Source organism: Nomascus leucogenys, chromosome 14, assembly GCF_006542625.1.
Source record: "Nomascus leucogenys isolate Asia chromosome 14, Asia_NLE_v1, whole genome shotgun sequence".
Taxonomy (NCBI): domain Eukaryota; kingdom Metazoa; phylum Chordata; class Mammalia; order Primates; family Hylobatidae; genus Nomascus; species Nomascus leucogenys.
In genome coordinates, this window is record NC_044394.1 from 84,568,912 (window position 1) to 84,595,224 (window position 26,313).

Consider the following 26,313-nt stretch of genomic DNA (forward strand, 5'->3'; position numbering starts at 1 on the left):
CTTTACTTCCTCTGGATTTCTTTTTTTTTATTTAATTTTTTAATTTTTGGAGAAAAGAGTCTTAGTATCACCCAGGCTGGAGTGCAATGGTGCGATCTCTGCTCACTGCAACCTCCACCTCCTGGGTTCAAGTGATCCTCCTGCCTCAGCCTCCGGAGTAGCTGAGGTCACAGGCATGCGCCACCATGCGTGGCTAATTTTTATATTTTTAGTAGAGAAGGAGTTTCACCATGTTGGCCAGGCCGGTCTCAAACTGGTGACCTCAGGTGACCCACCCTCTTCGGCCTCCCAAAGGGCTGGGATTACAAGAGTGAGCCACCGCGCCTGGCCTTTTTTTTTTTTTTTTTTGAGAGAGAGCATCTTGCTCTGTCACCCAGGCTGGAGTGCCTCCTGGGTTCAAGCGATTCTCCTGGGTTCAAGGAGTTCCTGGGTTCACCTCCTGGGTTCAAGCGATTCTCCTGCCTCAGCCTCCCGAGTAGCTGGGACTACAGGCATGTACCACCACACCAGGCTAATTTTTTGTATTTTTGGTAGAGACGGGGTTTCACCATGTTAGCCAGGCTGGTCTCGATCTCCTGACCTCAAGTGATCCATCCACCTCGGCCTCCCAAAGTGCTGGGGTTACAGGTGTGAGCCACCGCCCCAGGCCTAATTTTTGTATTTTTAGTAGAGACAGGTTTTTGCCATGTTGGCCAGGCTGGTCTTGAACTCCTTACCTCAGGTGATCCACCTGCCTCGGCCTCCCAAAGGGCTGGGATTACAGGTGTGAGCCACTGTGCCCGGCCGTGGTAACTGTTGATAGGGAATGTGAGGTGGGTACTATGGTAGGAAAATTAGGGCCCCTCACGGTGCACCCCAAACCTGATTTCTCTTTACTGCAGCAGCTACCATGCTGCCACTGGGCTCAGAGCCGGCCCTGAATGAGCTGCTGCTTCGCAAGGAGGAGGAGTGGAGGGCGCTGCAGGCCCACCGCACCCAGCTGCAGGAGGCGGCTCTGCAGGACACACGGAGCCAGCTGGAGGAGGCGCAGGGGAAACTGCGGTGCCTGCAGGAGGACTTCATCTACAACCTTCAGGTGCTGGAGGAGCGGGACCTCGAGCTGGAGCGCTATGACGCCGCCTTCGCCCAAGCCAGGGAGTGGGAGGAGGCCAGGCGGGCAGAGGTGAGCGAGCTCAAGATAGAGGCGGCTAAGCTGAGGCAGGCGCTAGCCAGAGAGGCCAGGAAGGTGGAGGAGCTGCAGCAGCAGCAGCAGCTGGCGTGCCAGGAGCATCGCCTGGAGCTGGAGCGCGTCCACAGGTGAGCCACCGACCGACGCGCCCTCCCGCGCAGCGCCTGGCGGAGGCCCCCACACACCTCCTGCTCCGCTGTGCTGCCCGAGCACTGCCCACTCTCACTGCCCCTCCTCCCGCTGCTGATTCCAGGCCACAGGAGCTGGTCTGTCTGAGTGGCCGAGTGCCTCGTGGCCTCTGAACATGTGTTTGTTGAGTGAATGTGGATGGATCCAGGAATGCCCTGACTGTCTTTTTCTGGGTTCTGATATGACTCTGAAATTAATGGAGATTGGTTTAAATATTTGGAATTTATTTCATTAATTATAAATCTATATTAATACATATTTGAATTTATAATGATTTTAATATGAAGTCTGTAGTAATTTCAAAACTAAATGAGCTGACTTAAGGCAAGTCGACATAAAAACCTAAAGTCTTCATTGTGGGGCCTGTGGTGGGGCCCCTGGAACTCACCCACATGCCTGGTATCTCCTCAGCTCCACTCACCCAGCCATGCTGTGGAGAGTTTGAGGAGACAGGAAGGAAGGAAGGAGGACAGGCTTCTCTGACAAGATCTTCCATCCCCCACTTCAGAAGCACCGCAGGTTCATCATCGCACATTAACGGCTAGAGGCCGTTCCTGTGTGATGCGTGTGTACAGACGTCAGGAGAGCCAGCTGCATGCTCCGTTTACACTTAACAGGATCCTGGGTACTTTTTTTTATGTTTTATGTATTCTTCTAACGTAAGCAGCATTTTTTTTTCTTTTTTTTTTTTTTTTGAGACGGAGTTTCGCTCTGTTGCCCAGGCTGGATTGCAGTGGCATGATCTCGGCTTGCTGCAACCTCCGTCTCCTGGGTTCAAGTGATTCTCCCGCCTCAGCCTCCCACGTAGCTGGGACTATAGGTGCCCACCACTATGCCTGGCTAATTTTTTTTTCTTTTGTATTTTTAGTAGAGACGGGGTTTTGCCATGTTACCCAGGCTTATCTTGAACTCCTGACCTCAGGTGATCCACTGGCCTTGGCCTCCTAAAGTGCTGGGATTATAGACGTGAGCCACCAAGCCTGGCCATAAGCAGCTTTTTTTTTTTTTTTTTTTTGAGATGGAGTCTTGCTCTTTTGCCCAGGCTGGAGTGCGGTGGTGTAATCTCGGCTCACTGCAAGCTCCACCTGCCGGGTTCATGCCATTCTCCTGCCTCAGCCTCTCCGAGTAGCTGGGACTACCGGCGCCCGCCACCACGCCCGGCTAATTTTTTGTATTTTTTGGTAGAGATGGGGTTTCACCGTGGTCTCGATCTCCTGACCTCGTGATCCGCCCACCTCGGCCTCCCAAAGTGCTGGGATTACAAGCGTGAGCCACCGCGCCCGGCCCATAAGCAGCTTTTTAAAGCCACAGGAGTAAACTATTCTTATCATAGAAAGTCATTTCTCAGAGAAGACGCTGTGGTGGAATGGCGAAGTGAAAGCCACCGCGGACAATCTGTTGTGTCGTCTCCAGGCCCCAAATAGAGCCACCCACGCACACTGCTCCGAAATGTGCGTCCAGCACTTCCTGATTGATTTGTGGTGTCTGTCCTTTGTGTCAGTGCACTGGGTTCTGCCGCGCCCTTTTAACTGACCAGCTACCCTCTATTGTGTGTGTTGGGCCGGTTTGCTCAGAAGGGTCTTAGATGGGTGTGGACGGGCCAACAGGACCACACCAGGTGCTCCTGTCCAGCAGAGAGACCTTCTGCGGCAGGTCAGGTGCAAGGAGAGGAGACCCACATCGGTGGGTGCGGTGCCACTCTGGCTCAGAAGCCCCAACCAGTATTCTGCAGCCAGTATCTCCTGTAGCAGCCCACAGGGATCGCGTCTGCGGTCCCTGGAACAGATGTACCCTGAGAGTCACTGTCTTCCGGGAAGCCCACAGTATTTATGGTTCCTCTATCGCATCTCCCAGCGTGGATAAAAAGTGCCAGTCAGCAGTCATTTGACCCAAGCAGCGCTGCTTGGTAATGTGGTAGACTCCCATCTGCCACCTTCCCAGCGTCCAGGGAAAGAGCTAGAGAGTTGAGCTGGAGGTCAGCTTCTCTCTGAGTGGAGGGAGGGTGTCTAGAAGCTCCCGTCCCCAGCATGAAGGCTGGCGCTCAGGCTGCACCTCGTCCGGGCGCCGAGTCCATGCAGGTGCATGCAGTGCTTGGACAGCTGAGGCCCACTTGCCCTCCGTGCGGGTGCTGACTTTCTCATAGCTGTTTGCCAGAGTGTTTAGAGCATCCTTTGGAAAGTGCTTTACGTTATGTTGTGCGGTGTCTCTTCAAGTCTTTTGCTCATTCTTCTCTCCAAGCCTGGGATGTTTTCAGCCATGTTCAGGTACTTTTTCAGTCTCACACCGTTTTTTCTTTTTTTTTTTTGAGACGGAGTCTCGCTCTGTCACCCATGCTGGAGTGCAGTGGTGCGATCTCAGCTGGCTGCAAGCTCCGTCCCCCGGGTTCACGCCATTCTCCTGCCTCAGCCTCCCGAGTAGCTGGGACTACAGGCGCCCGCCAGCATGCCTGGCTAATTTTTTTTGTATTTTTTTTAGTAGAGACAGGGTTTCACCGTGTGAGCCAGGATGCTCTCGATCTCCTGACCTCGTGATCCGCCCACCTCAGCCTCCCAAGGTGCTGGGATTACAGGTGTGAGCCACTGCGCCTGGTCAGATCTTTCTGGTTGTTGGTTGTCAGGTGTTTTTTTTAATTGTATCCTGGACATTTTGGGTTTTATGTTGTGAGACTCTGGGCCCTGTTTAATTTCCTCTTTTATAGATGGTGTAGCATGCTGGCTGGATCCAGGTGGGGCTGGAAGTTCTGCTACCCTGTGGGTCCTGCTGAAGCCACCCCTTCATAAAAGCAAAGCACCAACTTTCACATGTCAAATACACCTTGAAAATATATTACCTTTGCTGAGTATTTGGTATGGCTTTTCTTAATGCTGTTTTATTACCATAGTGACAAGAAAGGTGAGATCGACCACCACCGGGAACAATATGAAAATCTAAAATGGACGCTGGAGAGAAAACTTGAGGAGCTCGACGGTGAGCTAGCTCTGCAGAGACAGGTAGAGTCTCTGGGTCGGCCCCTTCCTGGGTGCTTTCCCTGCCTGCCCACTGTGAAACTGAAATCATATAGGGCTGAGGAAAAGACAACCATGTGGTTCATTGCCTGCATTCTCCTTGGGAGTAAAACGGGGTCATTGGGACAGATGCCACTCTGGGGTGGTCTGCAGGGAAACAGGCTGGGATGTCTACATGCAGCCACCTCCACAGTGTGTGCTTGTTTCCTTTCCTCATGGATTAGTCAGGGTTCTCCAGGGAAACAGGCAATAGGAGATGTGTAGATATATAGGAGATAAATTGTAGGAATTCACTCATGCAGTTAAGGAGGCCATGAAGTCCCACAGTTTGTCATCTGCAAGCTGGAAAACCTGGGAAGCTGGTGGTGCAATTCAGCCTAGGGGCAAAGGCCTGAGCACCAGGGAGCCACTGATGTGAGTCCTGGTCCAGTTCTGAAGGCCTGAGATGCAGAAGCCCAATGTCCAAGGGCAGGAGAAGGCGAATGTTTCAGCTCAAGCAGAGAGAGCGAGTTCACCCCTCCTTGCATTTCGTTCTATTCAGGCCCTCAGTGGATTGAATGACGCCCATCCACAGTAGGAGGGCTAGTCTCTTCTGGAAACACCCTTGCAGACACTCCCAGAAATAATTTTTTACCAGCTATCCGGGCAGCCTGTAGCCCAGTCGTTTGACACATGGAATTAACCAGCACACCTCAGAAATGATGAAACTTTTAAATTTGTTTTTAGAAAAGTACAATTTTAAAAACATGAATTATTTACTATAGAAAAGAATTTGGAATTCAATTATGGTAAGTTTAAAAACAGATGCTTCAACTGAAAAGTGGCAGTCACCAAATTTCTCCTTGGGGTTCTTGAAACTCAGCCTACACCTCCAAGAGACTCAGCCGTGCTGGGGTTTTGTTGAAAGATATCCTATAGATTTATATCCAGAGACCACAGTCAGAGATACTGCCACTATGTGCATATGTGACAAGGGGCTGCATCTCTGCAGGTTTACGTGTGATGAGGGGCTGTGCAGGTGCAGGTGTCATGAGGGGCTGCATCTCTGCAGGAGTCACAAAGGGCTGCATCTCTGCACGTGCAGGAGTCACGAGAGGCTGCATCTCTGCAGGTGCAGGAGTCACGAGGGGCTGCATCTCTGCAGGTGCAGGAGTCATGAAGAGATGCATGTCTGCAGGAGGAGGGGCTGCATCTCTGCAGGTGCAGGAGTCACGAGGGGCTGCATCTCTGCAGGTGTCCTGAGGGGCTTCTATGAAGGTGCAGGTGTGATGAGGGGCTGTATTTATGCAGATGCAGGTGTAATAAGTGGCTCTGTCTATGCAGATAGGTGTAAGTGTTACTAGAAGCTGTGTCTATGGAGGTGTCATGAGGGGCTGCGTCTGTGCAGGTGCAGCAGTGATGAAGGGCTTTGTGCAGGTGTGACTGGGTCACCTCTCTGGTCCTGTCGGATGTTGGGAGCTTGGTCATAGTAGGATAGGCCAGTGTGTCACGAATTTGCCACAGTCAGGTCAGCAGAGAAGGAGGCCATGCTCACATCATGATGGGCCCTCATGTGGACTGTCCAGTTGTCCCCGGAAGTGCTGAGCTCACTCCCGTTGTTCACAGGTCCCTGAGGCTGCTTCTGAAATGGCCTGCAGAGGACTTTCTCTTGGAATTCTCAGAGACCAAAGAGCTTTGTCTATTATGGGTGAGTTTGAGAACAGCCGTTCTTTAGGCATGAAGCCAGCGTCTAAAATCTGTGGTCAAAAAGAGACCAATGGTGACTTTTCTAAGTAATGAGGCTTCCTTAAGTGGCTCCAAAGTCACTTCCAAAGAAGGAGTTTGAGGAGGATCCAGCTGTGGGTGGTCTTGCCCAGCAGGTGGGGGGCTCTTGGCAGCATTTGGGGACAGTGGCGATTCGAGGCTGGTTGTAGTTGGCAGGGTGCGGCCATTCTTGTCAGGGTTTCTGGCTGGGCCGTGACTATGGCTGACTTCCCAGGCTGTCCACGCCGAATTTCTCAGACTCAGCAGGGCTCATTCAGGGAGAGCTGTCTCAGACGTTGGGAACATGGATTTTTTTTTTTTTTTTGAGACGGAGTCTTGCTCTGTCACCCAGGCTGGAGTGCAGTGGCATGATCTCGGCTCACTGCAAGCTCCGCCTCCCGGGTTCACGCCATTCTCCTGCCTCAGCCTCTCGAGTAGCTGGGACTACAGGCGCCCGCCACCACGCCCGGCTGATTTTTTTGTATTTTTAGTAGAGACGGGGTTTCACCGTGGTCTCGATCTCCTGACCTCGTGATCCGCCCGCCTCGGCCTCCCAAAGTGCTGGGATTACAAGCGTGAGCCACCGCGCCCGGCAGGAACATGGATTTTTTTATCATGTTCAGATAGTATCCTTGTCTCTGGAAAGAAGGAAACGTGATGTTTTAATGCAGCAGCTTTGGTTACTAGAGGAAATTTGGGCGGCACACATCTAGTGTGGTTCTGGGTAGTCTGATCCTGTGTGGGCTCTGGGATGCTGGCACTGGCTGTTGGGAAGCTCTGTTCTACTGCCGGCATCTCAGCCTTTTAGTTATTAAGCTGGGGTCTTACATGCTTGTCAGTTTCATGGTTTCCTTTGCTCTGATTTCTTGTCTCTTGTTTTGGAAGATCTTGGTGTTTGTTATTGTCAGAGGTAGAACTGACTCAATGGAGACAAGGATTTTTCTTTTCTTTTTTTTTTCTGTAGCGACACTGGGCCTCACTGTGTTGCCCAGGTTGGTCTTGAATTCCTGGGCTCAAGCGGTCCTCCCTCCCCGGCCTCCCAGAGGGCTGTTACCCGTGTCACTGACCCCAGCTTCTCTCCTCGACAGTGCATGTGGTCCTTCTCTGTTAAACACTGTGTCCTGCTCACCTCTGGATTCCACCTCCCAGAACATATGTGGGGGTCTTTGCTGGGTTCCCACTGTTCTTTCATCATGAAACCTGTTTGTTCCAGGAACTGCTGCTGGAGTTTGAATCGAAAATGCGGAAGAGGGAGCACGAATTCCGTCTGCAGGCTGACAACATGAGCAACACAGCCTTGTCCCGGGAGCTTAAGGTAACTGGGGGCACCCCTGGGTCGTGAAGGTTTTCGGTTTTTCCTTGGTACAGGATCACACCTGTAATCCCAGCACTTTGGGAGGCCAAGGCAAGAGGATCCCTTGGGCCCAGGAGTTCAAGACCAGCGAGCAGGTGGGCCATGTGGATGCCCTGTGCCCCATGGCAGGGTGGGCACTCCCATCAAAGGTGGGCACCAGGTGCCAGTTCACCTCCACCTGCATCTGCTGTGTGAGTTGGTCACAGCCCTGGACACCTGCCCATGGTGGGCATCACAGTACGCAGATCAGTAGGAAAAGTAAGAGCTGAGTCTCGACAGCTGCCCATGCCAGGCGCAGCCCAGTCCTCATGTCAGTGGGCTTGGGTGCAGCAGCCATCATCACCACCTGTGGCTTATAGGCTGGGAAACAGGCCCAGGAAGGTACCGAAGAGTTCAGTGTGCAGCTGGGACGCGAGTGGCTTGCTCAGCACTGAGCCCCCTTCCTAGACCCCTGGCTTTGTGTTTAATTTCCTTATTTAAATAACATGCAAATTGTGTGCTAAGAAATGAAGTGCAGTTAAATTGGTCTATTGGGCTTGGACACGTATGGGGCACCCTAATGGACTGATTTTGGTGGGGTACTGAGTGCTGTCAGGGGGTCAGTGAAGGTCGGGCATGGTGGCTCACACCTGTAATCCCAGCACATTGGGAGGCTGAGGCGGGTGGATCACCTGAGGTCAGGAGTTTGAGACCAGCCTGGCCAACATGGGGAACCCTGTCTCTACTAAAAATACAAAAATTAGCTGGGTGTGGTGGTGGGTGCCTGTAATCCCAGCTACTCGTGAGGCTAAGGCAGGAGAATTGCTTGAACCCGGGAGGGGGAGGTTGCAGTGAGCCGAGATCACACCATTGCACTCCAGCCTGGGCAACAGAGCAAGACTCTGTCTCCAAAAAGAAAAAAAAAAAAAAAAAAAGGTCACTGAGTCTCGTCTGAGTTGTGTTAGGACATTCTCACTGTTTTACTGCTTCTTGAATTTTCATTTTTCTTCTCCCTCCCAATCCTGATAAAATGGCAGTATGTACCCCTAATGCCTCAGTGTCTTCTAATTATCGCCTCATTTTGAACTCTTCTTTTTATCATTCAAAGGTTAAACTACTGCACAAAGAGCTGGAGGCTCTGAAGGAAGCCGGGGCAAAGGCTGCAGAGAGCCTGCAGAGGGCAGAGGCCACCAATGCCGAGCTGGAGAGGAAGCTCCAGAGCCGAGCCGGGGAGCTCCGGGACCTGGAGGCCGTGAGCCGCGCCCGGTGCGCGAGTCTTTCATCTCCCGAGGCGTGCTCTGTGGCAGCCTCTCAGGCCGGGACCGGAGTCTGGGGGTTCTACCTTTTCTGCTCATTCCAGGCTGGTCTTTGCTTTCATCTCACTTGCTCCTTCCATAAATATTTGTTTCTTTTCAGGGTAAAGGACTTAGAGGATAAACTTCACTCTGTGCAGCTAACCAGGAAGAAGGAAGAGGAAACATTTAAGAGGAAGTGAGTGTTTCGGCTCCCAACATCATGCAGCATGTCAGTGGCCCCAGGAGAAGGAGGGAAGTGGAACCATTGTGCTGATGGCCCTGGGAGCAGAGGGTCCCACTCCGGGGGTCGGACCTGGGAGCCTGCTGCTTTGGATTTCTTTCTCTTTCCTTTTCTTCCTTTTTTTCTTGCTTGCTTTTTTTTTTTTTTTTTTTTTTTTTGACAGGGTCTTGCTCTGTGCCCAGGCTGGATTGCTGTGGTGTGATCTTGGCTCACTGCATCCTCCCCTCCTGGATTCAAACAATTCTCATGTCTCAGCCTCCCAAGTAGCTGGTACTATAGGCATGCACAACCACGCCTGGCTAATTTTTGTATTTTTAGTAGAGACAGGGTCTCACCATGTTGGCCAGGCTGGTCTTGAACTCTTAGCTTCAAATGACCCGCCCACCTCCTTGGCCTCCCAAAGTGCTGCGATTGTAGGCATGAGCCGCCACACCCAGCCTTGCTTTGGATTTCTGTTTATGCTCTGGACTTTCTCAGTGATGTTTAGACTTCTTAGTGCTGTAAAACGTAGAACTTGGGCTAGGTGCAGTGGGAAGATCATGTGAGCCTGGGAGATTGAGACTGCAATGAGCCATGATTGTGCCACTGTACTCCAGCCTGGGCCATAGAATGAGACCCTGTCTCAAAAACAAAACAAAACACAAAAATTTTAACACCTGGCCGGGCACGGTGGCTCAGGCCTGTAATCCCAGAATGTTGGGAGGCCGAGGTGGGTGGATCACTTGAGGTCAGGAATTCAAGACCACCCTGACCAACATAGTGAAACCCCATCTCTACTAAAAATACAAAAAATTAACTGGGCATGGTGGTGCGTGCCTGTAATCCCAGCTGCTCGGGAGGCTGAGGCAGGGAATCGCTTGAACCTGGGAAGTGGAGGTTGCAGTGAGCCAAGATCACGCCACTGCATTCCAGCCTGGGTGACAGCGCGAAACGCCGTATCAAAAAAAAAAAAAAAAAAAATTAACACCTAAGTTAACTTTTAAAACTTCAAGGCTTTACTTACTGAGTTTATCAGTTTTAGATTGTAGCCATTTTACTTTGGTGATACAGTCTTTATTTTTTAAACTATTGCAGGAAAAGAATTTTCTTCCCTTGGATCTAAAACTATCAAGTTCTAAAGAGCCCTTTTCCCATTGAAATGGTTTTTATTGGGCCGGGCGCAGTGGCTCACGCCTGTAATCCCAGCACTTTGGGAGGCTTAGGCAGGCGGATCACACGGTTGGGAGATCAAGACCGTCCTGGCTAACACGGTGAAACCCCGTCTCTACTAAAAATAAAATAAAAAAAATTAGCTGGACGTGGTGGCAGGTGCCTGTAGTCCCAGCTACTTGGGAGGCTGAGGCAGGAGAATGGTGTGAGCCTGGGAGGCGGAGCTTGAAGTGAGCCAAGATCACACCACTGCACTCCAGCCTGGGAGACAGAGCAAGACTCCGTCTCAAAAAAAAAGAAATGGTTTTTATTACTCAGCGTGGGTCATGTGGCCCCAGGCAGAGCAGCAGCAGGTTCTCTGTGTGCCTGGCATTGCCGGGTATCATGGGATACCCAGAAAGTAGCCATCATGGTGGTCTCAGGGCAGTGGCCATGGCGAAGCAATTGGAGAATCCACCTTGCAAGCTGAAAGGCAGTGAGGTCAAGATGGGATGGAGCCAGGCAGGGTCCGAGAGGGACAGGGCCGAGTGGGGTAGCTTTGCTGAGGAGGGGAGCTCAGGCCACAGGGTCTGGTAGGGCAGGTCAGTGAGTTCAGCTGGGAGGATCCTGGGCCTGGGGGCCTTCAGTGGGACCCCATGAACCCGCGCAGAGGCAGCCTCTGTGTCATCTCCCACAGGTCATTTCCTTTTTCTTTTCTGAAGAAACATTGTTGTGACTATAAATAAAAACCACATAGGCTGCTTAGGAAGATACTGTGTAATGACAATGGGTGATGGACAGTGACTCAGGAGATTTTTCTTGCATTTTTTCTTGACATGCTATTTGTGCAGTTTGTATAAATCGAGAAGAACTTCAAGAACACCGTCTTTGCTGTTTCTAATCAGATCTGCAGTGGGAAGCTGCTTTCCAGCCTGCTGTGCAGACCCTACTGGTGGCAGTGAGAGAGGGTTGTGCCCTCAGCCGGCTCACGTTGTGAGGGCACCCATCAGGGTTCTCATACCTAGATGAGGAAACCGAGGCAGAGTCGAGCCCAAACAGACACAGTGCAGATGGCAGTGGTGCAGGACTGCTTGCTTAGCTGCACCATGTGGCCATGACGAAGCCGGACAAACACTGTTTCTCTTTGTGTGTTTTTAAGTCTACGCCTGGCATTTTTCAAAGTCATAAATTGAAATACAGTTGATGCTTAAACAGTGAGGGGGTTAGGGGCATCTAGCCCCATGAAGTCAAAAATTCACATATAACTTTTCACTCCCCCAAAACTTAACTACTAAGAACCTACTGTTGACCAGAAGCCTTACTGATAACACAGTTGATTAACACACATTGGGCATGTTGTGTGTATTCTATGCTGATTCTTAAAGTAATGTTAGTTAGAGGAAAAGAAATGTCACTGAGATAATCACACAGCACTTTGGGAGGCTGAGTCAGGGGGATCACTTGAGGTCAGGAGTTTGAGACCAGCCTGACCAACATGGTGAAACCCCATCTCTATGAAAAATACAAAATTAGCCGGGCGTGGTGGTGCATGCTTGTAATCCCAGCTACTTGGCAGGCTGAGGCAGGGGAATCACTTGAACCCAGGAGGTGGAGGTTTCACTGAGCCGAGATCGCGCCACTGCACTCCAGCCTGGGTGACAGAGTGAGACTCTGTTTCAAAAAAAAAGTCACAAAAAAGTAGAAGTAGGTTGGGCACGGTGGCTCACACCTATAATCCTAGTACTTTGGGAGGCCGAGGCAGGTGGATTGCTTCAGCTCAGGAGTTTAAGACCAGCCTAGGCAACATAGCAAAACCCCTTCTCTACAAAAAGTACAAAAAATTAGCCAGGTGTGACGGCTCATGCCTGTAGTCCCAGCTACCTGGGGAGTTGAGGCAGGAGGATCAGTTGAATCTGGGATGTCGAGCCTGCAGTGAGCCGAGGTGGTGCCACGGCACTCTACCCTGGGTGACAAAGTGAGACCCCGTCTTAAGAAAAAGAAATCTTAGAAAATATGTTTACTGTTTGTTAAGTGGAAGCAGATCATCTTATAGCTCTTCATCCTCATCATCTTCACATTGAGGAGGTTGAGGAGGAGGAGGCAGAGGGTGGGCTGTCTCTGGAGTGGCAGAGGTAGAGGAGGTGGAAGAGAGGGCAGGAGAGGCAGATACCCTTGGTGCAACTTGACAGAAACACATTGTAATTCCATCTGACTTTTTTACTCTTTCTCTAAAAATGTTTCTATATGGTGCCAATCCTGCTTTCACACTTGAGTCTCGGTGCCCATGTCATAGACAGTTCCACGTGGTAAAAAGTCAAGGCAGGGCCGGGCACGGTGGCTCAAGCCTGTAATCCCAGCACTTTGGGAGGCCGAGGCGGGCGGATCACGAGGTCAGGAGATCGAGACCATCCTGGCTAACACGGTGAAACCCCGTCTCTCCTAAAAATACAAAAAATTAGCCGGGTGTGTTGGCGGGCGCCTGTAGTCCGAGCTACTTGGGAGGCTGAGGCAGGAGAATGGCGTGAACCCGGGAGGCGGAGCTTGCAGTGAGCCGAGATAGCGCCACTGCACTCCAGCCTGGGGGACAGAGCAAGACTCTGTCTCAAAAAAAAAAAAAAAAAAAAGTCAAGGCAGGCGTGAGTGCTGGGAGCCCTTCTGCAGGAATGTCTGTCTGATGCCAGTTTCTTTTCTGGCACTGCTTCTTCCACATCTGTTTCCTCATCGTCTGGCGCCGGTTCGGAAGCACTCATCACCATTGAGTTGTCTCCCGTTCGTTCCTCTGCTGTGGGGTCAGCTCTGGGGTTTCTCCAAGATCCATGCTGTGAAATCCTTCACCCTGCACCCTGACCTTTTTTTTTTTTTTTTTTTTTGCCGTATTGCAACTCATGATTTACTTGATTGGCACCATTGGACATCCTGTGAAGTCAGGCATGACATCTAGACACAGCTTTCTTCATCAGGAATTTATTATTTGGCCTTGATGGCTTCCGTGGCTTTTTCTATAGCAATGATGGCTTCAGTGGTGGAAGCCTGCCAGGCTTTCAGGATGTTCTTCTCTCTGGGGGGTTTTCGGCCACAGCATTGACATCCTCTCCAAAGAGCGCCATGTATAGTGAGCCTTAAGGCCCGTATGGTCTCTCATAAAGGCTGAATTAGAGGCAGTGTGTCTGGGAGCAAGCAGACGACGTCAACACCTTGCTATTGAACTCATGGGTTCTGGGTGGCAAGAGGCATTGTCCATTATCAAAATAACTTTTTTTTTTTTTTTTGAGACAGAGTCTCGCTCTGTTGCCCAGGCAGATGGTGCAGTGGTGCAATCTCAGCTCGCTGCAACCTCCGCCTCCTGAGTTCAAGCGATTCTCATGTCTCAGCCTCCCAAGTAGCTGGCAGTACAGGCGTGCACCACTACACCTGGCTAATTTTTGTATTTTTAGCAGAGATGGAATTCGCCATGCTGGCCACGCTGGTCTCAAACTCTTGTCCTCAAGTGGTCCACGCACCTCGGCCTCCGAAAGTGCTGCGATTGCAGGGGTGAGCCACCACACCCAGACTGGATTAATGTGTTTTAGAATGGCCAGCAGCTGCAGACCTGTCTTGCAAATGCATGACTTTCCTCTGCTCACTTCCAGCATCACTGGTGGCCCTTTGCATAGGTCCCATGGTGTTATTGAAGGTTTACAGTATTACACTAAACACAATGAGAAATAGGTAAGAACCTTGAGAAGTCACTCTATGCTGGGATATGAAGAACCTTGAGAAGTCACTCTATACTGGGATATGCAATTTACTGGAGAGGCAAACTGCTGACACGGAGATGATTAGTGTCTCATCATTTTTTTTTTTTTATTTGAGACGGAGATTCACTCTTACCACCCAGGCTGGAGTGCAGTGGCGCAATCTCGGCTCACTGCAACCTCCGCCTCCTGGGTTCAAGTGATTCTCCTGCCTCAGCCTCCCCAGTAGCTGGGATTACAGGTGCATGCCACCACGCCCAGCTAATTTTTTTTTTTTTTTTTTTTTTTTTTTTTTTTGAGACAGAGTCTCGCTCTGTCGCCCAGGCTGGAGTGAAGTGGCGCATCTCGGCTCACTGCAAGCTCCGCCTCCCGGGTTCACGCCATTCTCCTGCCTCAGCCTCCCGAGTACCAGCTAATTTTTGTATTTTTAGTAGAGACAGTTTCTCCATGTTGGTCAGGCTGGTGGTGTGATGTCGAGTCACTGCAACCTCTGCCTCCCGGGTTCAAGTGATTCTCCTGCCTCAGCCTCCCGAGTAGCTGGGATTACAGGGATGTGCTACCATGCCCGGTTAGTTTTTGTATTTTTTTTAATGAAGACTGGGTTTTGCCATGTTGGCCAGGCTGGTCTCGAACTCCTGACTTCAAGCGATCCGCCCTCCTTGGCCTCCTAAAGTGCTGGGATTACAGGCATGAGCCACTGTGCCCAGCCAAGAATGATTTTAAATCATCCATCAGCTCATAATTGAATGAGCTTCTCCAACTTGGTGGAAGCAGAGAGCTGGGGTTGGCCTTGCCAAGGGACCTGAAACCCAGTCAGCAGAGCTGTTCACTCTCTCAATCCCGGTAGGGTTAGATCAAAGACTTCACTGAGATGGCTTACATAACATTACATATACCTGATAGCACTCTAATTAGTAGAACCTAATATGCTCAGAGCGTAGGAAGTCAACACGTAAGTCTTCTTTTTAAAATTTTTATTTATTTAATACTGTTGCTAATGTGGTTTGTTTTTGAGATAGGGTTTCACTGTGTCACTCAGGCTGGAGTGCAGTGGCACCATCACGGCTCACTGCAGCCTTGACCTCCCACGCTCCGGTGTCCTCCCACCTCAGCCTCCCGAGTAAATGGGACTATGGGCACCCACCACCATAAAGGCTAATTTTTGTATTTTTCGTAGAGGGTGTTTTGCCATATTGCCCAGGCTGGTGGTCTTCAACTCCTGGGCTCAAGCTATCCACCTGCCTCGGCCTCCTAAAGTGCTTCAGTTACAGGCATGATCCACTGCGCCTGGCTGCTAACAGAATATTTTTAAAGTAAAATCTTTTTGCCAGGCAAAGTGGTGTGGCCTATAAGCCCAATTACTTGGGAAGCTGAGGTGAGAGGATTGCTTGAGTTCAAGGCCAGGCTGGGCAACACAGCAAGACTTTGCCTCTAATTGGAAAATAAATAGGTTGGGTGCGGCGTGGCTCAGTAGACCTGGCTGGCTGTCAGGATGCAAGGCAATGTGCATCTACCTTTTTTTGCTTTCTCAGGTTGATCGGATCAAACTGCTCTATGCACCTCCTTTTGGTGTCCTTCTCCGGGGGACTGTGGGCTCTGGAGGGCAGGCCAGGGGCCTGGCATCTAAAAGTGGCTTGGTCCATGTTAGCCTGTGAGGAATGAGGAACAAGTGGCCAGGTGGCTGCTGCGAAGCCTGGAGGCAGACATACAGCAGCACCTGTGCACGATACAGGGCAATGAATGCCTCCAAAGAGGGTCTGGGGCCTGGGTGTTGGGGGCCGGGTGAGCGCCATGGGATACTCACTATGTTTCAGGCATGAGGAGCTTGACCGTCTGGCCAGGGAGAAGGATGCGGTGCTGGTGGCGGTGAAGGGAGCCCATGTGGAGCAGCTGCAGGAGCTGCAAGCCAGGGTTCTGGAGCTGCAGGCCCACTGCGAGACCCTCGAGGCACAGCTCCGCAGGGCAGAGTGGAGACAGGCTGACACCGCCAAGGAGAAGGACGCTGCCATTGACCAGTGAGTGTGTGCTTGGCTCCACCCAGAGGGTGAGGGCAGGGACGGCCGTGGCTGTGCTGACCTGGGCCCGCTGGTACCAGACCACAGGAAAGGGGGCCAGGCAGCAGACGGAGTGGCTTCTGTAGCTCTCAGTCACTTTTCTTAACCACTCTTTTTGTTTTTGTTTTTGTTTTTTTTTTGCCTTTATTTTTGAAATTGTGTAGTTTCTATGTATGTATGCATTCATCTATTTATAGTAAGATATGCATAACATAGAATTAGCCATTTTAGCCATTTCTTAGTGTACAGATCAGTGGCAGTGGCATTAGGCACATTCACCTTGTTGTAAAACCATCACCACCGTCATCTCCAGAACTTTCCATCTTCCTGTTACACACCAACACCTCCCCCACCCTCGCCAGCTCCCCCTCCAACCCCCACCAGCTCCCCCCAGCCCCGCCAACTCCCCGCTCCGACTCCTGCCAGCCTCCCCCGCAACCCCCGCCAGCTCCCCTCCGCCGAGCCCCGCCAGCTCCCCCTGACCCCCGCCAGCTCTCCCCGAGCCCTGCCAGTTCCCCGACCCCCACCAGCTCCCCCGACCCCCGCCAGCTCACCCCGACCCCCGCAAGCACTCCCGAGCCCTGCCAGCTCCCCCCGCAACCCCTGCCAGCTCCCCCCACGCCAAGCCCCACCAGCAACCCCTGACCCCTGTCAGCACCCCCGACCCCCGCCAGCTCTCCCCGAGCCCTGCCAGTTCCCTGAACCCCGCCAGCTCCCCCCAAGCCCCGCCAGCGCCCCCCCAACCCCTGCCAGTGCCCCCCCGACCCCCGCCAGCTCCCCCCGAGCCCCACCAGCCCCTGGCCACCTCCATTCTACTTGCTGATTCTATGGATGTGACCAGGCTGGGGACCTCCTGTAAGTTGGAATCATGCAGTATTTGTCCTTTTGGGACTCGCTTATTTCACTTGGCATAATGTCCTCAAAGTTTGTCCACATTTTAATGTGTCAGAATTTTTTCCTTTTCTCTGAATTTTTAAATTGTGATAAAATACACATAACATAAAATTTACTATTGTAACCATTTTCCTCCTTTATTTCTTCTTTTTCTTTTCTTATCTTGACTTTTTTTTTTTGAGATGGAGTCTGGCTCTGTTACCCAGGCTGGAGTGCAGTGGTGCAATCTCGGCTCACCGCAACCTTCACTTCCCGGGTTCAAGCGATTCTCCTGCCTCAGCCTCCCAAGTAGCTGGCATTACAGGCATGTGCCACCATGCCAGGCTAATTTTTTATATTTTAGTAGAGACGGGGTTTCACCACATTGGCCAAGATGGTCTCCATCTCCTGACTTTGTGATCCCCCCACCTCGGCCTCCCAAAGTGCTGGGATTACAGATGTGAGCCACCGCCCCCGGCCTTTTTTTCTTTTTTTGAGACAGGGTCTTACTCTGTTGCCTAGGCTGGAGTGCAGTGGCGAATCACAGCTTGCTGTAGCCTTGACCTCATGGGCTCAAGTGATCCTCCCGCCTCAGCCTCCCCAGTAGCTGGGACTACAGGTGTGCACCACCATGCTCAGCTAATTTTTGTATTTTTTGTAGAAACGAGGTTTCTCCATGTTGCCTAAACTGGTTTCAAACTCCTGGACCCAAGTGATCCTCCCACACTGACCTCCCAAAGTGCTGGGATTATAGGCGTGAGCCACCACCGATACAGAATTCTCTGCCAAATTGTATTTCTGTTGAAGGGGGAAATGGCTCTTAGAACTACACAGTACCGGGAAGTTAAGGGCTTATTCAGGATAGTTTCTCTAGATTCAGCATGCTGTTTTGTTGTTTGATCAGTCAGATTCAAGCAGAGTGGTTGAAGAGGCCATGCATGGGAGGCACCTGAAGCCTTTGCGGTCAGTGTGCGGGGTGACCTCTGTGGTCGGTGTGCGGGGCGACCTCTGTGGTGTAGTGTGCGGGGCGACCTCTGCGGTTTGGTGTGCGGGGTGACCTCTGTGGTTGGTGTGCGGGGCGACCTCTGCGGTCGGTGTGCGGGGCGACCTCTGCGGTTTGGTGTGTGGGGTGACCTCTGCAGTTGGTGTGTGGGGTGACCTCTGTGGTATAGTGTGTGGGGTGACCTCTGCGGTCGGTGTGTGGGGTGACCTCTGCGGTCTGGTGTGCGGGGGACTCTGGGGGGGGGGGGGGGGGGGGGGGGGGGGGGGGGACCTCTGCGGTCGGTGTGCGGGGCGACCTCTGCGGTTTGGTGTGGGGCGACCTCTGCGGTGGGGGGCGACCTCTGCGGTTTGGTGTGCGGGGCGACCTCTGCGGGTGCGGCCTCGGTCGGTGTGCGGGGCGACCTCTGCGGTCGGTGTGCGGGGTGAGAGGGGCCACAGGTGCTTCCATTTTCCAGGTAGTGCGGCCGAGGTGACTGGGCCTCACCACTCCTGTGCGCCTAACGTTGGCCCCCGTTGCAGTCTTAAGCTAAATGTTGTTCTTGAATGTCTTTTCGTTTTCTGTCCATAAATACTCTTTGCTCATTGAGAATTACTACTACACATATGCAGTATTATTTTGGCAGTAAGAAACAGACTTCTACATTGTGAAGCTTGTATCTTTCCTCTTTTCCTTCTGGGGAGTTCAGCTATCATTCGGATCCCATGATCCCAAGTATGAGCTGGCATTAAATGATGACCTCGGCTGGGCACAGTGGCTCACACCTCTAATCCCAGCACTTTGGGAGGCCGAGGCAGGAGGATCACTTGAGCCTGGGCAACAAAACAAGACCCTATGTCTACCCAAAAAAGAGTTAGACAAGTACGGTGGTGCTTACCTATAGTCCTAGCTACTCAGGAGGCAGGGCAAGACTCTCTTTAAAAAAATAATTTTTTAATTAAAAAAATAGAAATAAGTGACAGCCATATTTATTTCAGTTCCTTTTTTTCTTTTTTAAAATGAAGTAGAGATGGGGTCTCCCTATGTTGCCCAGGATGGTCTCAAACTCCTGGACTTAAGTGATCCTCCCATCTCAGCCTCCCAAAGTGCTGGGATTATAGGCATGAGCCACCGTGCCTGGCCAGCTTTGTAGTTCTTAATAGGTTTTTCAGCAGTTTTGTGCTGGTTTGGAGTTTGGAACTACAGAGAAAACCTATAGGATTAACAGGAAAGCATTTTTTCTTCCTTTTTTTTTTTTTTGTGACAAGGTCTCACTCTGTCACCCAGGCTGGAGTGCAGTGGCATGATCTCGGTTCACCGCAGCCTACACCTCCTGGGCTCAGGTGATCCGCCCCCCTCAGCATCCCAGGTAGCTGGGACTACAAGTGCATGCCACAACACCCGGCTAATTTTTGTATTTTGAGTAGAGACGGGGTTTAGCCATGTTGCCCAGGCTGGTCTCGAGCTCTGGGACCTCAAGTAGTCTGCCTGCCTCGGCCTCCCAAAGTGCTGGCATTACAGGCATGAGCCACCATGCCCGGCCTTCTTTTTTATTTTAACCATCCCATTGCGCAGAAGAAAGAGACGGCATTGCGTTCTGTCGCCCAGGCTGGAGTGAAGCAGTGCGGTCATGGCTCACTGGAACCTCGACCTCCCGGGCTCAAGTGATCCTCCCACCTTGGCTTCTCACAAAAAGCATTTACGCTCTTGTGGTGAGCAGTGCACTCCTGCTCGTGGTTGTGGTGTCCTCTGTCCCTGCAGTGAGGGCTCAGCGGCCGTGCCCATTGATCTACACCTGAGACTGTGCATCAGGGGAGACTGTCCAGGAGGCCCCAGGCAGAGTCACATCACCATCCTGATGCTGGGAGTGGGGCCGGCCCTCATAATTAGGTGGCTCATGGTCCAGGGATAAAGCTGCTTCCCAGAGCACCAGAGGCTGTTGGTGAGTCTGTTTCTTCAGTACCCATGCAGAGCGTGGAAGGAGCCCAAACACACATTCTGTGTCAGCCCAGATTGCCAGAGATGGCTGGAAATGTTGATGCCTTTGATGGTATCTCTTTTCAGCCATCCTAAAATATGTGTCCGAAACTGTTGTCAGGGTGGCTTTTTTTCCATTCTATGTAATACCAGGCTTGAATGCACCACTCATGCTGGGTTTAACCCCTCGTGACAAGGGGTGGCCTCTGCGGGGGCAGCCAGCTCACCCTCTGCTTCTCACTGTCAGTTGGAAGTTCATCAGTGCAGGAGCATGTGAAGGTCTGTTGTGCGTGATGTTACAGTTGCTCTTGTGAGCCGTCTACCCCATCTCTTAGGGAAACAGGGCTACGCCCATGCAAGTGGGCAGGTGTCATCTTGCCTAGGTTAGTACTGTGGCTACCTGAGTTAACAGCTCTAGATATTGTCCCGAACATTTTCTTGGGAAATTTATTCAATTTTGGGTAATTCTCCCAGAGGCGTTCTGCTGTTAAGGTTATTTAATGGGTTCTGTAGAACCTTATTTTACTAGGCAATTTGAAAATGTGTTGAATGTCTCTGCACGTGGGGTGCTGTGCTAGGCATGGCGAGGACATGAGGATGAGTTGGTCGGAGGTGTTGCTACCTCATGACTGTGGGCTCTGTGGGCATGGGAGGCATGTCATGCCTCACCTTCCCCCCACCAAGAACCTGGCACATGGCCTGGTGTGCTGCAGGAGCTTAGCTGGAATCTGGGTTGGTGGGATGCATGCATGCATGCATGGAGGTAGTTGGGTGGACGGATGCTTAATTCTTCTGTGCGGAACCATCTCCATCATCTAGGCCAGGAAGTTTCAGCTCTGATGTGGATTTCCTTTGAGAGGTGTGTGTGTGTGTGTGTGTGTGTGTGTGTGTGTGTGTATGCACATGCATGTGTATTTGCTGGGGGGTGGTGTGTAAGAGACAACTTTAGTGAGTGAGAACCACATCTACATAGTTTCCCTTCTATGTTTAGACTTCGTGAAGATGCATCAACTGTAAAATCTGCCTGGGATGCTCAGATTGCTCAACTATCTAAGGAGATGGTCTCCAAAGACCTTCAGATTCAGACGCTGCAGGAAGAAGAGGTGAAGCTCAAGGTACAGGTGGCCCGATCCCAGCAGGACATTGAAAGGTAACTGTCCCCAGGCAGATATTTCCATTGAGTGTCTCCTATGGGCAGGTGCTGTTGTAGGTACTAAGGATTCAAAACTGAACAGATCGAGTCCCTGGCCTCACATTTTCTTGGGGGAGAAAGTCAGTGAACAAGACAGATAGAATGTCTGGTCACGCAGGGGTGGTGTGGGAAGATATGCAGAAGGGGCTGCCTGCTGGAGGGAGCATGGCCAAAGGATGGTGTTTCTCAGTCTGTAATAAGAGCCATAAAGGTGCTCCTGCTTGATCCTGCACTAAGAATCTCCTCTTGCCAGGCATGGTGTCTCACACCTATAATCCCAGCACTTAGGGAGGCAGAAGCAGGAGGATTGCTGGAACCCAGGAGTTGGAGACCAAGCCTGGTTAACATAGTGAGACCCCATCTCTGCAAAAAGGAAAACAAAAACAAAGAATCTCCTCGTTGGGGTGAACACTTCCTTGAACAAAGATAGCATTCTATTTCCCATACACATTCAAGTCAACTTTATTACAGAATACATATGCTAAAACTCATCCATTTTAACTCTACACTCGATGAATTTTGATGAATGTGTATGCTGTATGATATCGTTTGGCTCTATGTCCCCCCCCAAATCTAATCTCAAATTGTAATCCCCATGTGTCAAGGGAGGGCCCTGATGGGAGGTGATTGGCTCATGGGGGCGGTTTCCCCCATGCTGTTCTTATGATAGTGAGTTCTGATGGTTTAAAAGTGTTTGGTGGGCCGGGTGCGGTGGCTCACGCCTGTAATCCCAGCACTTTGGAAAGCTAAGGTGTGCAGATCACTTGAGGTCAGGAGTTCGAGACCAGCCTGGCCAACATGGCAAAACCCCATCTCTACTAAAAATACAAAAATTAGCCGGGCATGGTGGCTCACACCTGTAGTCCCAGATACTCCAGAGGCTGAGGTGGGAGAATCATTTGAACCCAGGAGGCGGAGCTTGTGGTGAGCCCAGATCGTGCCACTGCATTCCAGCCTGGGCAGCAGAGTGAGACTCTGTCTCAAAAAAATGAATAAACAAATAAAAAATAAAATATAAATAAATAAATGTTTGGTAGGCCGGGCGCGGTGGCTCACGTCTATAATCCCAGCACTTTGGGAGGCCAAGGCTGGCAGATCACCTGAGGTCAGGAGTTTGAGACCAGCCTGGACAACATGGTAAAACCCCATCTCTATTAAAAATACAAAAATTATCCAGGTGTGGTGTCATGCGCCTGTAATCCCAGCTACTCGGGGGGCTGAGGCAGGAGAATCACTTGAACCCAGGAGGTGGAGGCTGCAGTGAGCCGAGATGGTGCTACTGCACTTCAGCCTAGGCAACAGAGTGAGACTCGGTCTCAAAAAAAAAAAAAAAAAAAGGAAAAGTACCAATGCTGAAAGAAACATGTTGTAATAATGTTCTTAGCTCTTCCTTCCAGCATTCTTTTTTTTTGTTAAATACTTCCATTGACTGAAATAAAACATAATGTAATATATCTTCAAGAAAGCACACTTAGATTTACCTATTACTTGTGTACGTAGAAAGCCCTCATAATACGAACTAACGCAGAAGAAAAGAAACATGTTGTGATAACGTTCTCAACTTTTTTTCTGTTTTTTTGGAGATGGAGTCTCACTCTGTCACACAGGCTGGAGTGCAATGGCGCAATCTCAGCTCACTACAACCTCCACCTCCTGGGTACAAGCAGTTCTCCTGTGTCAGCCTCTAGAGTAGCTGGGATTACAGGCATGCGCCACCACGCCTGGCTAATTTTTGTATTTTTAGTAGAGACAGGGTTTCTCCATGTTGGCCAGGCTGGTCTTGAACTCCTGACTTCAGGTGATCCACCTACCTTGGCCTCCCAAAGTGCTGGGATGACAGGCGTGAGCCACCCCGCCTGGCTTACGTTGTCAACTCTTGATTCCAATGTTCCTTCTTCGTTAAACTCTTCCATTCACTGAAAGAAAACAGCACATATTGCAATATTTAGACTTTTTTATACGTTTAATTTCTCTCATTCTGTGCACGGTTGCCTTTAAATCTCTGAACTTATTTGTAATAGCTGCTTAAATGTATTTATCTGCTAATTCCATCCTATCTTTATTTCTGAGTCTGTTTCTATTGGCTGATTTTTCTGCTGGAGAGAGCTACATTTTTTTCTACTTCCTTGCCCATCTGGTAAGTTTTCACTGGATGTCAGACATGGTGAATATGATGTTGGCGAGTGTCTGGATTTGGCTGTGCTGTTTTTTGTTTGGCTGCAGTTAAGTATTTACATGGCAGCTTGACCCATTTGAGACTTGTTTAAAATCAGTGCGAGGGCAGGTGGGGCAGGTCTAGAGAAGCCTTTTCACCAGGGCTGACTCAGCACCATGACTCCCAGACCCCACTGCGTGCCCTGGAGAGAGAGCTCCAAGGATGCTCTGCCGGCCGCCCTGAGGAGCTCTGGGAATCACCGCACGTGCAGCTCCCTGCTGGCTGCTTCGTTCCCACGAGTTGCTCTTGGCCCAGCCCGTGTTGGCTTCTCCTGTGTATTTGCATGTGGCTGTCAGCTACAGCTTCTAAGGGATCCCTGCACAGATCCCAGGATCCCCTCCTTTCTGCCCCTCTGCCTCATGAAGCCCATTTCAGCCACTTCAGCTTCTCCAAACTCCAACCTTCATCTCCTCCTCACAGCAAGACCACCGTGCTCTGTGTGGTTCGCCATCCCTGCGGGGATCCAGAAGGGCCTGTGGAGAGAAGCCGGGCGGTGAGTGGGCCCATCTCGCGAGGACCTTCTCTGAGGGCCCTCAGCCCCACACCACTCGTGTGTTCATCGTTCACTCTGTGAAAGCCGTGCCCCATTTTCTGCCCAGTGTCCCAGTTGTTTAAGGTGGGAAGATAGGCATGGTGACAGCTGCTGTGTCGTGTTAAAGATTTATTTTTGCAGTTACAGGGATTTAAAAATGTATCTGTGGGGCCGGGCACAGTGGCTCACGACTGTAATCCCAGCACTTTGGGAGGCCAAGGTGGGCAGATCACGAGGTCAGGAGATTGAGACCATCCTGGCTAACATGGTGAAACCCCGTCTCTACTAAAAATACAAAAAAATTACCTGGGTGTGGTGGTGGGTGCCTGTAGTCCCAGCTACTCAGGAGGCTGAGGCAGGAGAATGGCGTGAACCCGGGAGGCGGAGCTTGCAGTCAGCCGAGATTGCGCCACTGCACTCCAGCCTGGGCAACAGAGAGAGACTCTGTCTCAAAAAATAAAATAAAAAGGCCAGGCGCGGTGGCTCACACCTGTAATCCCAGCACTTTGGGAGGCCGAGGTGGGTGGATCACGAGGTCAGGAGATCAAGACCATCCTGGCTAACACGGTGAAACCCCATCTCTACTAAAAATACAAAAAATTAGCCGGGCGTGTTGGTGGGTGCCTGTAGTTCCAGCTACTCAGGAGGCTGAGGCAGGAGAATGGCGTGAACCCAGGAGGCAGAGCTTGCAGTGAGCCGAGATCGTGCCACTGCACTCCAGCCTGGGTGACAGAGCCAGATGCCGTCTCAAAAAAAAAAAAAAATGTGTGGCCAGGTGTGGTGGTTCATACATGTAACCCCAGCACTTTGGGAGGCCAAGGCAGGCAGGTGGCTTGAGCCCAGGAGTTTGAGACCAGCCAGGGCAACATGGCAAAACTCTGTTTCTATAATGGATACAAAAATTAGCCAGGCGTGGTGGTATGCACCTGTAGTCCCAGCTACTCGAGAGGCTGAGGTAGGAGGACCACTTGAGCCCAGGAGGTGGAGGCTGTACTGAGCCAACATCACGCCACTGCACTCCAGCCTGGGTGACAGAGCAAGACTCTGTATCCAAAAAAACCTAAAAATAATTAAACAAAACAAGAACACATTGTGTATAAACTACCACAAACTTAGCAGCTTAGCTGCTTTAAACACCCATTTATTATCTCAGGTTCTGGGGCCAGGGCCTGGGCAGGGCTCAGCCGTTCCCGGCTCAGGGTCTCTCCAGGCTGGAATCAGTGATGGCCGGGCCTGCCTCTCCTTGGAGGCCCAGGGCCCCTTCCAGACTCACCCAGCTGTTGGCAGAATTCAGTCCCTGCAGCTGTGGGGCCGAGGCCTCCATTCCCTCGCTGGGTGACAGCCAGGGTCACTCTGCACCCTAGAGGCGTCCTTAGTCCTGGCCACGCAGCCCCTCCAGGGACCCTCTCACAACACGGTGGCTCAATTGCTATCATTCAAACTCCCTGAAGTTCACCGGTGCAATGAGGCCAGCAGGAGAGTCTCCAGTCTCACGCAGAGCCATGCCACCATCTCTGTCATTGCCTGGGACAGGAGGGACCTCTCCCCTGTCACAGGATCACCCACAGCCTGGAATTCTGCCCCCAGTGTGTGGCCCCATGGCCTTCTGTCCCAGAGTTGCTGGTGTAAAGCCTAGTCCCAGTCCAATTCTTGTTCTTTTTTCCCTGTAGACTTTTCTTTCGTCCTTCATACTGTAACGTTTCCCCTTACTGTGTGCGTGTGGGGTCTCTAGAGCTCTGTGAAGGCTGGCGTCTGCTCTGTCCTGGTGGACCTGCCCCTTTACATCCTGGGTGGCTTCCTCCCTCCATTCTGATCTAAGACTCTGGTTTTCTGGAGGAAGCCCCCGGGTTCCTGCGTTCCCACCCCTCTGTCCCTTTGCACTCACTCAGGGGGCTCTCCCAGCCCTGCCCGCCCCGTGGCTGGGTCCACCCTTCTCTGCACTTGCTCCGGGGGCTCTCCCAGCCCTGCCCGCCCTTTGGCTGGGTCCATCCTGCTCTGCACTTGCTCCGGGGACTCTCCCAGCCCTGCCCGCCGTGTGGCTGGGTCCACCCTGCTCTGCTTGTTTGCTTTCATAGCTCCGTTCCTTTGTGCATAACCGCGTTTATGATCTTTTAAGGTTGTTGCTTTCCTCCCTCTCTTCCTGCATGCTGGTTCTTCCGTTTTTGTGCGCATCACCCTCATCCATGGTGTTGGGTTTTCTCCGGCATCTGGGCATCCTTGGCGCCTGCTCGTCTTTGTATTGGGCATCCCCGTGTGCCCATCCACAGGAGCTTGGGAGCATGTCAGCCCAGCACAGGCCACGCGAGAGCAGGAGGGACAGCGGCAGCCCTGCCTTTCCCGTTGCGCCTCCACTTTTCCTGTGGAAGGGACCTCAGGAAGCATTAATGCTGGGCGGTTGGACGTGTCCTTAGGTACAAGCAACAGCTGTCCCTGGCGGTGGAAAGGGAGCGGAGCCTGGAGCGTGATCAGGTGCAGCTGGGCCTGGACTGGCAGCGCCGCTGTGACGACATTGAAAGGGACCAGATCCAAAAGTCAGAGGCCCTGATTCAGGGTCTGACCACGGCAAAAAGTCAGGTGTGTGCGGCCACCAGGGCCTGGGGCCTTCTCGGCATCTCTGCAGAGGTGGGGCTGGGCAGGACGGGTCTGGTTCTCACC

At 51.6% G+C, this 26,313-nt stretch overlaps 1 protein-coding gene across 1 annotated transcript in view; it reads left to right on the forward strand.

Moving 5' to 3' along the window:
* The first annotated feature begins 881 nt into the window (after positions 1-881).
* Positions 882-26,313, forward strand: part of CCDC57 (coiled-coil domain containing 57) — a 102,628-nt gene continuing 77,196 nt past the window's right edge. The window contains exons 1-7 of the mRNA XM_030828501.1: positions 882-1,296; positions 4,239-4,347; positions 7,319-7,420; positions 8,547-8,929; positions 15,651-15,851; positions 20,711-20,869; positions 26,070-26,232. Coding sequence (XP_030684361.1) covers positions 890-1,296; positions 4,239-4,347; positions 7,319-7,420; positions 8,547-8,929; positions 15,651-15,851; positions 20,711-20,869; positions 26,070-26,232 — 1,524 coding nt within the window. The 5' untranslated portion in view covers positions 882-889. The remainder of the gene's footprint in view (positions 1,297-4,238; positions 4,348-7,318; positions 7,421-8,546; positions 8,930-15,650; positions 15,852-20,710; positions 20,870-26,069; positions 26,233-26,313) is intronic.